Raw genomic sequence first — 15803 nt, 5'->3', positions numbered from 1 at the left:
AGAGCTCCACCCAAATTCAGGAATGTGACAATTGTAACTATCTTCAAGAAGGGAGATAAATCACGCTGTGGAAGCTATTGAGGTATTTCCCTCTTGTCCATAGCAGGGAGAATCCTGATACATATTTTCCTGAATTGCCTACTTTCTGTGGTGAGGAAATCCTCCCAGAGACACAGTGGCATCTGTGCACAAGCAGGAGATTCTATGCATATTGTTGTCTTCCTTTGGTGATGTTCGGTGTCTCGTCAAAGGTTAAATTGGTCTTCCTGAAAAATTGGACTGATGGTGGGAGAGGTTCGAGACAGACATTGCTGAGACCAACAGGGCTTTGGAACAACAGCTCCCCTCTGTGTGAGCACTGGAGGGTAAACAACACAGACCACCCTCAGTGTAACAGAAGCAGGTGACCCAGCTCCATGTCCATTTGGAGACGTAGGTGTATGGCAAGAGAGGAGGATACAGTGAAATAATCCTGACACACGTCACTCTGGAACGGTTTGTCTCCTGTGTGTGTTCACTAATGTTCCAGGAGGATCGACAACTGTGGCTTTATTACAGAACTCACACCGATCGGGTTTCTCCATGTGTGAGTGTATGGACCAGAAGATTCACTGACTGTGTGAAAGCCTTGTCAAACACCTCACACCTGAATGGTTTCTCACCAGTGTGAATACACTGGTACTTCAGCAGATGGGAGGAGTGAGTGAAAGCCTTGTCACAAAGAACACACATGAAGAGTTTCTCCTGTGTGAATCCTGTGGTGGCCCAGGAGAGTCAAAGATGTCACAAAAGCTTTGTCGCAAACCTCACAATGAAGGGTTACTCCCCTGTGTGGATCCTCGGGTGGAGCAGGATTTGTCGCATGCATCAAAGGTGAATGGTTTCTCACCTGTATGGGTACGTTGGTGTACCGGGAGACTTGTAGATATTGCAAAAGCTTTATTGCAAACCTCACACTTGAATGTTTTCTCCCCTGTATGAATGCATTGGTGCGTGTGGAGGATCGATGACTGTGAAAATGATTTGTCACATGCCTCACACCCGAATGGTTTTTACCGTGTGTGAACGCTTTGGTGTACACAGAGGCTCGATGACACCGAGAAGGATTTGTTACACACCTACATGTGAATGGTTTCTGTCCTGTGTGAATGTGGTGGTGTGCGTGGAGGTTTGATGATTGTGAGAATGATTTATCACACATCTCACACATGGGGGTTTCTCCCTAGTGTGAATGTGCTGGTGCATCAGGAGTTTGGAGGAGTGGGTGAAACCCGTCTCACAAATCTCACATCTAAAGGGTTTCTCCCTTGTGTGAATCCTCTGGTGTATCAGGAGGCTTGTCGATATTGCAAAAGCTTTATCACAAACCTCACACTTAAATGGTTTCTCTCCTGTATGAATGCGTTGGTGCGTGTGGAGGGTCAATGACAATGAGAATGATTTGTCACACACCTCGCACATGAATGGTTTCTCCCCTGTGTGAACATGTTGGTGTCTATGCAGCTTGCATGACTTGGAGAAGGCTTTGTTGCACACATCACAGGCAAATAGTTTCTCTCCAGTGTGACTGCGTTGGTGTATACGGAGATACGATGACATAGAGAATGAGTTGTCGCACACATCACACGTAAGTGGTTTCTCCCCGGTGTGAATGTGTTGATGTACACGGAGATTCAATGACTGTGAAAATGATTTGTCACATACCTCGCATGTGAATGGTTGTTCCCTTGTGTGGATGCACCCATGAACCACCAGTGCTGAGGATTGTGCAAAGCCCTTGTTACACACATCGCACTTGAATGGCTTCCTCCCTGTGTGAATGCGCTATTGTGCTTGGAGTTTCAATGAAATTGAGAATGATTTGTCACACACCATGCAGGTAAATGACGTCTTTCGAATGTGAATACGTCGGTGAAGGCTCAGTCCCAAACCTCACATTTGGATACTTTCTCTTCCATGTGGCTGTCCTTGTGTTACAGGTGGGACAACAGGTCCACCTTGCGTTTTGGGAGATCTTATCAACATGTGGAGCCCTCCTCACACACCTCACACTTCAACAGCCTCTCACCTGTAGGGATGTGGTTCATGTGGTTCAATGAATGATTGAAGCTCTCACCACACTTGGAGCTACTCACATTTTATCCCAGCCTCACCCTGACTGATCACCTACTGCTGAACCTTCAGAAAGGTTGGTTCTGATGGAAGGTTCCACACCACTGACTAGTTTCAGATCTGATGATATGTCAAAGCTCCCCTGACCCGTCAAATTTCCAAATGATGGTTTCACTGCCCAACCTTCTCTGTGTTGAGCAATGCAGTGAAAGGACTGGATGGCTTTGCACGCTTCATCAGTAAAGTAATGGAAGGGGTCATCAACAGTGCTATCAAGCAGCACTGTTCACTGATGCCTAGTTTGGGTTCTGCCAGGGCTACTCAGCTTCTGACCTCATTACAGCTTTGGTTCAAACATGGACAAAAAAGCTGAACTCCTGAGGTGAGGTGACAGTGACTGCCCTTGACATCAAGGTCGCAATTGATCAAGAGTGGCATCAAGGAGCCCTAGCAAAATTGGAGTCAATGGGAGTCGGGGGAAAACTCTCTGCTGGTTGGAGTCATACCTAGCACAAAGAAAGATGGTTGTCGTTGTTGGAGGCCAGACACCTCAGCTCCAGGACATCACTGCAGGCATTCCTCAGGGTAGTGTCCTCGGCCCAAACATCTTCAGCTGCTTCATCAATGACCTTCCTTCCATCATAAGGTCAGAAGTGGGGATGTTCACTGATGATTGCACAATGTCCAGCACCATTCACGACTCCTCAGATACTGAAGCAGTCTATGCCCAAATGCAGCAAGACCTGGACAATATCCAGGCTTGGGCTGACAAGAGGCAAGTAACATTCATGCCACACAAGTGCCAGGCAATGACCACCTTGAACAAGAGAGAAGCCAACCATCGCTCCTTGATGTTCAATGGCATTACTATCGCTGAATCCCCCACAATCAACATCCTGGGGGTTACTGTTGAACGGAAACTGAACTGGACTAGCTATATAAATACTGTGGTTACAAGAGCAGGTCAGAGCCTAGGAATCATGCGACGAGCAACTCACCTCCTGACTCCCCAAAGCCTGTCCGCCATCTACAAGGCACAAGTCAGGAGCGTGATGGAATACTCCCCACTTGCCTGGATGAGTGCAGCTCCCACAACACTCAAGGAGCTTGACACCATCCAGGACAAAGCATCCTGCTCCCTCCACTACCGACGCACAGTAGCAGCAGTGTGCACCATCTATAAGTTGCACTGCAGGAATTCACCAAGGCTCCTTTAACAGCACCTTCCAAACCCACTTCTAGAAGGAAAAGTGCAGCAGATAGATGGGAACACCACCACCTGGAAATTCCCCTCCAAGTCTGGGCAGTCTCCTTTTGTGCTGTACTCTTACATGATTCTCTATGACTCTATGAAGTGTTCTCCGTTACCATCCCTGGCTCTCACTGTCATTTCCCTGTGTTGGACAGGAATAGGTACACTGTGCATGGGAAGAGGTGTAAACTCCACTCACAGGAGAGACCAGTGATGTCCTGCCTCTGCTCACCTGCTGCTGAAACCCTCAACCAGACCTTTGCAGGCTTTAGAATCAACTATTCCAATGCTCTCCTGGCTGCTCTCACATCTTGCACTGTAAACTTGAGCTGCTCCAAAACTCTGCTGCCCATGTCCGAACTGACACCAAGACCCATTCCCCAATCACCTGTGTTCGCTGATTTACATTGGCTCCTGGGTCAAGTAGCAACTCGATTTTGAAATTCTCATCATTGTTTTCAAATCTCTCCATGGCCTTGCCCCCTCCCTATCTCTGTAATTTGCATAGCAATTAAGCTGAAGACACATTTATTGAAATGTCTTTTATTGCCTTCTTTAAAGATTTTGCCTAAAGGCCTCGGCCTTTCCCAAAAGCCTGGGCTTGGATTTGATAGTTTTGCCCAGTGCTGTGGCTGATAGCTGAATTTGGGATGTGCAGTCTGAGCAATTGCAGTGTATCTAATTTCTCATGTGTGGGAGATTCCCAACGTCCGCTCAATCAACTACACTGAAGCAATATCTTTCTTTGTTCCTAGCACTTCCTGCCCAGTATGTTTTCTTCAAATAATTTTGGAAAACATGGGAGAAATTTTAAAATCTGCGTTGAACTAACATTTCTCCTGAGTGTTTATATGTTAAAAACATACTGTATGGAGTCTGTGCAGGCTCTTTTGAAGAACAATCTAGTTAATCCCACTTCCCCGCGCCTGCCCCATCTACCTATGATTGTTCCTCTTTTTAAGTATTTCTCCAATTCTACAGTGAAGAACAATCTAGTTAATCCCACTTCCCCACACCTGCCCCATCTACCTACGATTGTTCCTCTTTTTAAGTATTTCTCCAATTCCACAGTGAAGGTTACCATTGAATCTACATCCACCGCCCTATCAGACAGTGCATTCCAAATCCTAACCACCCGTTGTGTAAAAAACGTTTTCCTCCAGTTACCTCTGATTCTTTTGCCAATCATCTTTTATCTGTAACCTCTAGTTATCGACCCTTCCGCCAATGGAAACAGTTTCTCTTTATTTACACTGTCTAAACCCTTCATGATTTTTAACATCTCTAACAAAACTTCTCTTAGCCTTCTCTGCTCCAAGGGAAACAATCCCAGCTTCTCGGTCTATCCACGTCACTGTAATCCCTCAATCCTGGAACATTCTGGTAAATCTCTTCAAAATTCTTCACTGTACATACTCCAGGCCACCTCAGCCTCTCTCTAACAAACAGGCTGAATGGACAGTCTTAATGAGCAAGACGCAGTCTACAAACCAACCAACTGTTTTAAGTTACAAGACAGCTGAATGATCAGGAAACAATACGAAGCAGTGCATCATACATTTCTCTACATCAAATCAGATTCCATTCACCCCCTCCCTACACATCAATTTCAAACCACAACCTCACTTCTGAGCACTGAGCCAATTCTTCAGCTGGTCACAATGAACTCCAGTATTAACCTCTGGAACAGCTGGCTGTAAAACCTGAAGTAAGGACGGTCGAGTTAAATACACGAAGCTCAATATAATCCTGAATCAGGGAGCTGGCCACTGTGCTGTCCAGGAACAACAACAGCTTGGATTTCTATAGCACCTTTAACATTGTAAAAGTTATGGCTGTATTCTGACCATCACCCTTTGGCCTTTGTGGAAAAATTTCAGACTCAGGCTGACAGACTGTTCCGATGGAGCTTGCAAATACAACCTTATAATTTGAAGATTGTTCATATTGCTTCGAAAAGATAATATAATTACTGATGCATTATCAAGAATGCAATTCTTTTCTTATTGTCTGGAAAGCAAGAGAGTCAGAAACCGAACAGATTCTATACAAGGAGCGAACGGCTGAGTGAATTCTGTTTATATGTTATACATATCTTTTTCTCTATACTTCATGGTAAAACACATTTGGAAATGGTGTTTCATCTCTTAAGGGCGGAGGCATGTTAGAATCATATCTCTCAAAACTGATGTTTTTTTTAAAAATTGGAAGAATTTGGCAAGATCGAAACATGCGGATGCTAACCTGGGATTTCTTTTAAAATGTCATAAGTTCACCTTGCAACTGTCAACAAGTTGGCCTCTTCCAAGAGATCACCTGACCTATATGGTATTTGGGAAGGAGTAAAATCTTTAAAGAAGGCATTAAAAGACATTTCAGATAAATGCGTCTCCAGGTATGGCAGCCAAATTGCTATGGTGCTGGGTGAACAAGCTAGAGACTGAGAGTTCAAATCCAACCACGGAAAGTTATATACAGAGAACTGCAGTGCAGAACCAGGCCATTCGGCCCAAGTGGTCCATGCTGGCGTTCATGCTTCACAAAAACCTCATCTCACCCCTCTTCATCTCACCCTATCAGCATATCCTTCTGTTCCTTTCTCCCTCATGTGCTGATCTAGTTTCCCCTTAAAGGCATCCTCAACTTCAACCGCTCCATGATTCGCACCAGCCTCTCGGTGCTGCAACACTGAATTTAATAAAACTGGTCAACTAGCAGTCACTGGATATTTTGGGATACAGTCTGTGGATATTATGGGATACAGTCTAATAAACTCTGTTCCTTCACTCACTGGATATTTAGTCCTGAACATCAGTGTGGATATTATGGGATACAATCTGTATAAACTCTGCTCCTTCACTCACTGTCTCCTCACCTGGTTTCTGGACCCTGCAGGAAGTGAACCAGCTGTGGAAGAAGAAACAACGGCAGAGTTGGTGGGCTTTCTGATTGACATCTCCCACACTCAATCAGGAACAGGAATACATTGTAATCTTGCCCACAACTAACATGTCAATCACAGCTCAGCCATTCAGAATTGGGGTGGGAGGCAGTGGCATAGTGGTATTACCATTGGACTAGTATTCAAGAGACCCAGGGTAATGTTCTGCGGACCCAGGTTTGAATCCCACCATGAAATTCAATGCAATACAAGATTCAATACAAAATTTGGAATTAAAAGTCTGATGATGCCCACGAAACCATTGTTGTAAAAAAAACCCATCTGGTTCACCAATGCACTTTAGAGAAGGATATCTGCCATCCTTACCTGGTCTGGCCTGCATGTGACTCCAGACCCACAGGAATGTGATTGACTCTTAAGATGCACTCGGAACAAAGGTAATTAGATAATTAGCCAGCACTGCCCATATCCCATGAACAAATACAACAAACTGCTCCTCTGCGCTGAAGAGACAGGCTCTCGCCTGTTTGGAACTACATTACCCATGCCACATGTGACCCCGCGCCTACAAACTGAAGAGCGGAGGTATCAAATCGGGGAGACCCAGCCCGTGGTGCCTGATGGGAGTTGTAGTTCTGACGTGCAGCAGCGGTTGGTTGGTGCTCAGCATTTCAGAATTCGAATCTGAGAAAGCGTGAGCCCGAGCAGCTGTCACGTGGGCGGGGCTGGAATTGGAGATGCTGCACCTGTAAATCCCAGCCCCGGGTGGCGGGAACCAGAATCGCAGCTGTTTAACCCTCTCTAGCCCCCATCCCCTACTCCTTCACCGCCCAACAACTTGGTTAAATGGAGAACATGGGACTACATTCTACACTGGTTTTCTGTGACTGGTGAGAGACTGTTTTCTCCAGACTGTGGAGTAAAAGTATAAAAGTTTGACTCTCCCAGTTTTGACTCCATCTCCCTTACTGGTGCTGAAGGGCCTGTCCTCCATTTAGACCCTGCCCCAGCTAAGATTGTAGATCTAAGGTGCTCCGTTCCATGGCCGGTCCTCAAATCATTTCTCTCCCTCTTGAAGCTGTCTGTTTGCCATTCCTTTACTACTAGATTTCTGTTTTGTCTGGTGGTGAGGGGCATTTCTTTCTGACTCAAGGTAAAATGGGACAGATTGTAAGAGACCCTCTGTGAATCTGACATCAGGTCATCAGATGGTTTTACACAGGGGCAGCGTGTGGATGAGAAATAGGTGGGGACTGAGGATAGACCCTTGGTCGGACTCCAGAGCGATGGGGGTGGGAAGATTAACCATTGCAGGAAATTTCCTGGCTATAACTGAAGAGGCAAAAGTGGGCCAAGCAATAACAGTCCCACTCAATGGACACAAGCCCTGGAAGAAAGCAGATGGGCCAAACGGTCTGTTTCTGTGCTTTTAAAACTAGAATAAAAACATAAACTGGTGGAAAAACTCAGCAGGTGAGGCAGCATCTGTGGAGAAAAACAGAGTTTACATTTCAGCTCAAGATAACCTTTCATCAGGAACGAGGTTAGATTTTGGGTGGCTCTTCCTTTTGACAAAGAGCACCGCTCCTCCACTCACCACCTGCCCAGCACCCACTGACCCAACCCGACGTGACCACCGTTTGCACAAGCACTGCCTTGTCTCGCTCTCAACAACACTGGCCCACCTCTCTCCATGGTCTAACTGTCCCTTATTTAATTCCTCAGAGTTTGTTATCCTGCAATCAATCTCCAAATCACACTCCCTAAGTCACAGTGTTGCTCTCTGAGCACAGGCTCAGTCCCAGATTTACTCCCTGAGTCAGACTCACTCACTGAGAGTCACTTCTGAAGCAGTTTCAATCTCCTCTCCCACTCTCTTCTCTTTTTCTCCTTTCCATGTCCGTTTCTGTATCAATACCTCTGTCTCATGTGCCTCTCTTCTCCTGGCCTCCTCTCTCTCCTGTGTCCCCCTCTCTCTCCCGTGTCCCCCTCTTTCTCCCGTATCCCCCTTCACTCTCTCTCCCGTGTCCCCTTCTCTCCCATGCCCCACTCTCTCCTGTGTCCCCCTCTCACTCCCATGTCCCCCCCCTCTCCCGTGCCCCCTCTCTCCCGTGTCCCCTTTCTCTCGTGTCCCCCTCTCTCTCTTCCCCCATGTCCGCCTCTCTCTCTCCCCTGTGTCACCACCACCCCCCCCCCACTCTCTCTCCCATGGCCCTCTCTCCTGTGCATGTACTGATCCCACCACAGCATGTCATCGCTGCCTTGGATTCTGTGGGTCTTCCTCTTCTGAGGATGAAGAATGTTATTCCCACACTAGAAATCTCTGTCAAACGTTTACCGGGGGAACTGAGACAGCAGCTGCAGTAAGTGAGGTTTTATTCAGATGGGACAATGACAAGTTTAAATTCCCACCTGATCTGCTGCTCATAGTCACCTGCATTTCACTGGTCAGTTTCCCAAGCTTCAGGAAACTCATGTTACTCCAGAAATATTTGGATTGGCTGTAAGAGATGTCAATCAGAGAGCCCACCCACTCTGCCCATTCTCTCCTCTTCCACAGCTGGTTCACTTCCTGTAGGGACTGAAAACCAAGTGAGGAGATGGTGAGTGAAGGAACAGAATTTATAATAATTACATCACATAATATCTACACTAATGTTCAGGCAGTCTGACTATCCTGTGGGGAATCAGGTGTGGAAATGCCCCTTATGCTGTGTGAGAAAATCCAGCTGAGAGAGCTGTTTACTGGGTGCTTTGTGCTGAACTGTTTGACTGGAGCTGTGTGTTGGATATTGTGTGTTTATTGGAAGCATTTCCCTTCTGATTTACAGGCTGAGTTTTGTTGATGGGTCATTACTGAATATGAGAAAGTGAGGTGTAATTATCTGGGAGGTGCAGAGACACATTAATTGAAATGTCTTTTAATCCCTTCTTTAAAGATTTTACCTGAAGGCCTTGGCCTTTCCCAGAAGCCTGGGCTTGGATTTGATAGCTTTGCCCAGTGCTGTGGCTGATAGCTGAATTTGGGATGTGCAGTCTGAGCGAGTGCAGTGTATCTAATTTCCCACGATAAATCAGAACCCTTCAATCAGCTACACTGAAGCATTATTTTCCTTAGCTTCTAGCACTTCCTGCTCAACGTGTTTTCTTCAAATAATTTTAATAAACAACAGGAGAAATTTCAAAATTGCCTTTGAATTAATGTTTCTCCTGCGTGTTTTTTAAATTAAACACATGCTCTGAAGGTCTTCGCTAGCACGACTCGAGCCCATAGTGAATTGATAGCCCATTTTACACTCCGCCCGACGTCTTTTCCATTGTCCTCACGGTGCCTGGGAAGATGGGGGGTCTGGGTGGAGGAAAGAAAGTAGCCACATTGTCTGCTCCTGGTCACTATCCAGTGTCCCTGCTGGAAACAGAGGGTGTGTGACAGTCAAGTGAGGAAAAAGAAAGGACTTTCACAGGGGAATGGCAGACTGGCACTCACTGTGAAACAGGTAATATAAAATAAAATAAATTTGTCAGGTAAAATAAAGGAAAATCTTAAGCTATTTACAAGTACATTAAGAGTAAGATGATTACTAGGGAAAGAATAGGGCCCATTAAGGACCATAGTGGTAATTTGTGTGTGGAGCTGGAAGACGTAGGTAGGGTTCTAAATAAATCCTTTGTGTCTGTTCACAAGTGAGAGGGACAACTTGGGTATGGAAATCTGGCAGAAGGACTGTGATATAATTGAAGAAATTAGCATGGAATGGGAGGAGGTTCTAAGTGGTCTGGCAGGCTTAAAAGTAGATAAATCGTCAGGCCTGGATGAAATGTATTCCAGGCTGTTGAGTGAGGCAAGGGAGGAGATAGCAGGGGTGCTGACAATTTTTAATACCTGTCTGGCCACAGGAGAGGTGCCAGAGGACAGCCAATGTGGTATCATTATTCAAGAGGGGAGGAAGGGATAAACCAGGGAACTACAGGCCAGTTAGTCTAACCTCAGTGGTGGGGAAACTATTGGAAGCAACTCTGAGGGATGGAATGAATCAACATTTGGAGAGGCAGGGATTAATCAAGGATAGTCAGCATGGTTTTGTTAAGGGGAGGTCATGTCTGATCAGTTTGATTTAATTTTTCGAAAGGGTGACCAGGTGTTTAGATGAAGGCAATGCATTTGACGTAGTCTACTTGGACTTCAGCAAAGCTTTTGATAAGGTCCTGCATAGGAGACTGATAATGAAGGTAAGAGCCCATGGGATCCAAGGCAATTTGGCAAATTGGATCCAGAATTGGCTGAGTGGCAGGAAGCAGAGGGTGATGGTGGAGGGGTGTTTTTGTGACTGGATGCCTGTGTCCAGTGGGGTTCCACAGGGATCAGTGTTGTTGTTTGTGGTATGTATAAACGATTTAGACTTGAATGTAGGATGGTTGATCAATAAGTTCGCGGATGACACGAAAGTTGATTGGGTGGTAAATAGTGAGGAGGATAGCCTTAGATTATAGGAGGATATAGACGGGCTGGTCAAATGGGCTGATCAGCGGCAAATGGAGTGTGAGGTGATGCACTTGGGCAGGACAAACAAGGCACGGGAATACACGATGAATGGTAGGACCCTGGGAAGTACCGAGGTTCAGAGGGACCTTGGTGTGCATGTTCACCAGTCCCTTAAGATGGCGGGACAGGCAGATAAGGTGATTAAGAAGGCACATAGGATACTTGGCTTTATTAGCCGAGGCATAGACTATAAGAGCAGGGAGGTTATGCTGGAACTGTATATAACGCTGGTTCAACCACAGCTAGAGTATTGCGTGCAGTTCTGGAATCCGCATTATAGGAAGGATGTGATTGCACTAGAGAGAGTGCAGAGGAGATTTACCAGGATGATGCCTGGGCTGGAGAGTTTTAGTTATGAGAAGAGATTGGACAGACTGGGGTTTTTTTCCCTAGAGCAGAGGAGATTGAGGGGGGACATGATTAAGGTGTATAAAATTATGAGGGGCATAGATAGGGAGACAGGAAGGAACTTTTCCCCTTGGTGGAGGGATCAATAATCAGGAGGCATAGATTTAAGGGGCAGGAGGTTTAGAGGGGATGTGAGGAAGAATTTTTTTCACCCAGAGGGTGGTGGGAATCTGAAACTCACTGCCTGAAAGGGTGGTAGAGGCAGAAACCCTCATAACATTTAAGAAGTATTTGGATGTGCACTTGCGATGCCATGGCATACAAGGTTAATGCTGGAAAATGGGATTAGAATAGTTAGGTACTTGTTTGACTGGTGCAGATCCAGTGGGATGAAGAGCCTTTTTCTGTGCCGTAGATCTCTATGAGTATGTTTCTAACAGTCTCTAACTGTGGAGTTAGCCCCTTCAGCAAAGGAAGAGAGGGAGTTGGAGAAAATCATGTTTCTGTTTTCTTTTCCTGTTTTACAGAAGGATTGCATCGTACCAAGACAGAGAGGATAGACACTGCAGATAGATCCTGACCGTCACCCAAGGAACAACTGCACAACTGTGGGAAGACATCCAGTCCTTTCATAGCATTGCTCAACACAGAGAAGGTTGGGCAGTGAAACCATCACCTGGAAATCGGTCGGGTCAGGGGAGCTTTGACATACCATCAGATCTGAAACTGGTCAGTGGTGCCGAGTCTTCCATCAGAACCAACCTTTCTGAAGGTTCGGCTGTGGGCGATCGGTCAGGGTGAGGCTGGGAAGAAGTGTGAGTGGCTCCAAGTGTGGCGAGAGCTTCAATCATTCATCGAGCCTCATGAACCACTGACTCATTCCTACAGGTGAGAGGCTGCTCGACTGTGAGGTGTATGCAGAGGGCTCCACAGACTCACACGATCTGCTGATAGCAAGGTAGAACTGTTCTGACCACTGTGAACACAAGGGGAGCTATATGGAACAGAAACCATACAAGTGTGTAGTTTGAGATAAAGCTTTTTTGGTGCCTTCGAACTCCCTGCGACATCAGAAGAATCCCACCAGGGACAAACCCTTCAGGTGTGATATTTGTGAGATGGCTTTTACACAGTCGTCTGATCTCCTAAGGCACCAGAGTATTCACACAGAGGAGAAACCATCTACATGCGAAGTGTATGACAAACCATTCTCAGGGTCATCGTCCCTCCACGTACATCAACAGATTCAGACCAGGGAGAAACAATTCATGTGTGAGGTGTGCAACAAATCATTTTTTGAGCCATCGACTCTCCGCAAGCATCAACGCATTCACACTGGAGAGAAGCCATTTACATGCGAGTTGTGCAACAAATCATTCTCACAGGCATGGACCCTCCGTCTACACCAACATATTCACACTGGAGAGAAACCATTCACGTGCGAGGTGTGCAACAAGTCATTTTCGCAGTCATCGACCCTCCGTGTTCACCAACACGTTCACACAGGGGAGAAACCATTTCCATGCAGATTATGCAACAAGTCATTCCCAAGTTCATCGCAATTTCTCATGCACCAGAACATACACACTGGGGAGAGACCATTCACGTGTGACGTGTGCAACAAAGCATTCTTGAACTCATCAACACTCTATCACCATCAACGCATTCACACAGGGGAAAAACCATTCACATGTGAGGTGTGCAACAAATCATTCTCCAAATCGTCGAACCTCCTCACACACCAACGCATTCACACAGGGGAGAAACCATTCACATGCGAGTTATGCAACACATCATTCTCACACTTGACGAGCCTCCGCATTCACCAACACGTTCACACTGGGGAGAGACCATTCACATGTGATGTGTGCAACAAATCATTCTTGAACTCATCTTCCCTCCAACAACACCAACGTATTCATACAGGGGAGAAACCATTCACGTGTGAGGTGTGCGACAAGTCATTCTCACGGTTAGCGAGCCTCCGTGTACACCAACGCAGTCACACAGGGGAGAAACCATTCACGTGTGAGGTGTGCAACAAGTCATTCTCGCAGTTAGCGAACCTCCGCAAACATCAACGCAGTCATACAGGGGAGAAACCATTCACATGCGAGGTGTGCGACAAGTCATTCTCGCAGTTAGTGCACCTCCGCATACACCAACGCATTCACACAGGGGAGAAACCATTCACATGCGAGGTGTGCAACAAGTCATTCTCGCAGTTAGCGAGCCTCCGCATCCACCAACGCATTCACACAGGGGAGAAACCATTCACATGTGAGGTGTGCGACAAGTCATTCTCACAGTTAGCGAGCCTCTGCATGCACCAACGCATTCACACAGGGGAGAAACCATTCACGTGTGAGGTGTGCGACAAGTCATTCTCGAATTCATTGCAATTCCTCATGCACCAACACAAACATACTGGGGAGAAACCATTCATATGTGAGGTGTGCAACAAATCATTCTTAAACTCATCATCCCTCCACACACACCAACGCATTCACACAGGGGAGAAACCATTCACATGCAAGGTGTGTGACAAATCATTCTCGCAGTTAGCAACACTCCACATACACCAACGCATTCACACAGGGGAGAAACCATTCACATGCAAGGTGTGCGACAAATCTTTTACGCAGTCATCAAACCTCCGTGCTCACCAACGCATTCACACAGGGGAGAAGCCGTTTGTATGCAAGGTGTGTGACAAATCATTCTCGCAGTTGGCGACCCTCCGCAACCACCAACGCATTCACACAGGAGAAACCATTCGCATGTGAGGTGTGCGAAAATCATTCTTGCAGTTAACGAGCCTCTTGGTCCATCGGAGGATTGACACAGGAGAAAACCTTTAGCTGTGAGGTGCGTGACAAGGCTTTCACACAGTCATCTTCTGGTCCATCAATGCACGCACACAGGGGAGAAACCCTATCAGTGTGAATTGTTAAGCCTGCACACCTCCTGGAACATCAGCAAATCCACGTGGGATTCACCTTCCGAGACACCAGAGGATCCACATGGGAGAAACTCTTCAGGTGTGAGGTGTGTGACCGAGCCTTCACACAGTCAGCAAACCTCCACATACACCAGCCTGTTCGTATAAAGGAGTAACCCACCAATTGTGAATTGTGTGGTAAAGCTTTCTTGATAACTTTGACCCTTCCTGGACGCCAGCAGAAACTCTTCAGGTGCAATGTTTGTGCCCAATCCTCCGATCTCCTGAAGCACCAGTGGATCCACACTGGTGAGAACCCATTCAGGTGTGAGGTGTGTGATAAGTGTCATGAAAATATAATAATTTCCATTATATTATTGTGATTTATTGTAAAGGTAGGTTAATAGTGGGGTTTGGAGTAGTTTGTGTGGATTTGTGTATTGGGGAGGAATTTAATTGAATTAGCTGCAGCTGGTCTCAGCTTTAGGCTTATCAAAAGGGAAGCTGGGTTTGAAATGCTAAATACGTAAAATGGTTGAAGTTTTAGAATGTGAGGTGTGAGGAACATTTGCATTTTTAGATAAATTAGGTTAGCTTGAATTTCAAAGAAATGGTGAGATATTACACCTAGCCGTAAGAAGCTAAGCCAGTGTGTTTATTTTTCCCAAAGGTTACTGATAATATGAGTAATATGCAAGATTTATATTATGAGAAAAATAAAGTTGCAAAAACATATTGGAACAATGGAATTTACGTTAAAAGGGAGAAACACGTTTAAAGGAGGTGAGGTTATGTGTAAGGAGAATGCATTCTAAGATCTAACACAAGTGTGAAAAGCCTCCAGCCTCTGTGAATCAAGTTGCTGTCTACAGAAACTGAAGCTGAGAAAACTCACTTTGAATATCCCTGTCCAGGATATTGTGTGCTTTGCCTGGGTCTGTTGAAAGATATTTTGTTTTACTGTTGCCTTATTGGAGGTGTAACTAGCAGTCAGATTAAATAGGGGAGTTAGGAGTTATTACAGTAGTAATTTTTTAGACCTATGTATGTGCTTAAAACCTTTTCTTTTATTAATAAATCAGGGGAGTTTATTTTGCTCCCAAACCATTAGGATGAGTTCATGAAGTCTTGATGTGAGCAGAGGTCCACCAGCTTTGAAGCCCTCAGCTGGAATACCATTGGGGTCACAGGCTTTGTTGTTTTTCATCTGTTTGATTGCTCGTTGCAGCTCTCCCATTGATGGTAACTCACCCATGGATTCTACCACAGGCACTGGGGGATAGACTGGAAGGTGTCAGCTGCCACTGTGGATTCAGGGTTGGGGAGTTGTTCAAAACGTTCTTTCCAGCGTTAACAGATGGCATTGTCATCCTTAAGAAGAGAAACACCATCCTGTGAACAAAGGATTTTGTCCATTTGACCTCGGTCTACGGATGACACTGGTGAGTTCAAAAAGAGATTTGTATGTCATGATGATCATATTATTGGATCTCTCAGGCTTTCTCTTCCCACGTATTCTTTATCTTCTGGATTTGTCTTTGGGTATCAGCCTTGAGCTATTGAAATGCTGCCATCTTGAGTTATGACCTTGGGTTGTTCAGCCAGGCAATGTTGGCCGATTGTTTTCACTCTGTGAGTCACATATTCAAGCGTTATGTTCGTCGAGCCAGTCCTGGTGATGATGATATTCGAACCCAGTGGTCTG

The 15803-nt window shown here is 45.8% G+C and overlaps 1 protein-coding gene across 7 annotated transcripts in view; it reads left to right on the top strand.

Annotated features, from left to right (window-relative positions):
• The window catches only part of LOC121291444 (zinc finger protein 271-like), a 39062-nt gene extending 24230 nt beyond the window's left edge, over positions 1-14832 (top strand). For 5 of the 7 annotated variants that reach the window (XM_041212619.1, XM_041212621.1, XM_041212617.1 and 2 more), the window contains one exon: positions 11685-14832. In XM_041212619.1, the coding sequence (XP_041068553.1) occupies positions 12276-13943 (1668 nt within the window). In that variant the 5' untranslated portion in view covers positions 11685-12275 and the 3' untranslated portion in view covers positions 13944-14832. Of the gene's footprint in view, positions 1-8834; positions 8870-9706; positions 9764-11684 lie in introns of those variants that run through there. The other 2 variants (XM_041212614.1, XM_041212620.1) reach the window with 2 other exon arrangements.
• Positions 14833-15803: the final 971 nt, after the last annotated feature.

Source organism: Carcharodon carcharias, chromosome 19 (assembly GCF_017639515.1).
Source record: "Carcharodon carcharias isolate sCarCar2 chromosome 19, sCarCar2.pri, whole genome shotgun sequence".
NCBI classification, from domain to species: domain Eukaryota; kingdom Metazoa; phylum Chordata; class Chondrichthyes; order Lamniformes; family Lamnidae; genus Carcharodon; species Carcharodon carcharias.
Note: the sequence above shows the minus strand (reverse complement) of the source record. Positions and strands in the feature narration are given on the sequence as shown.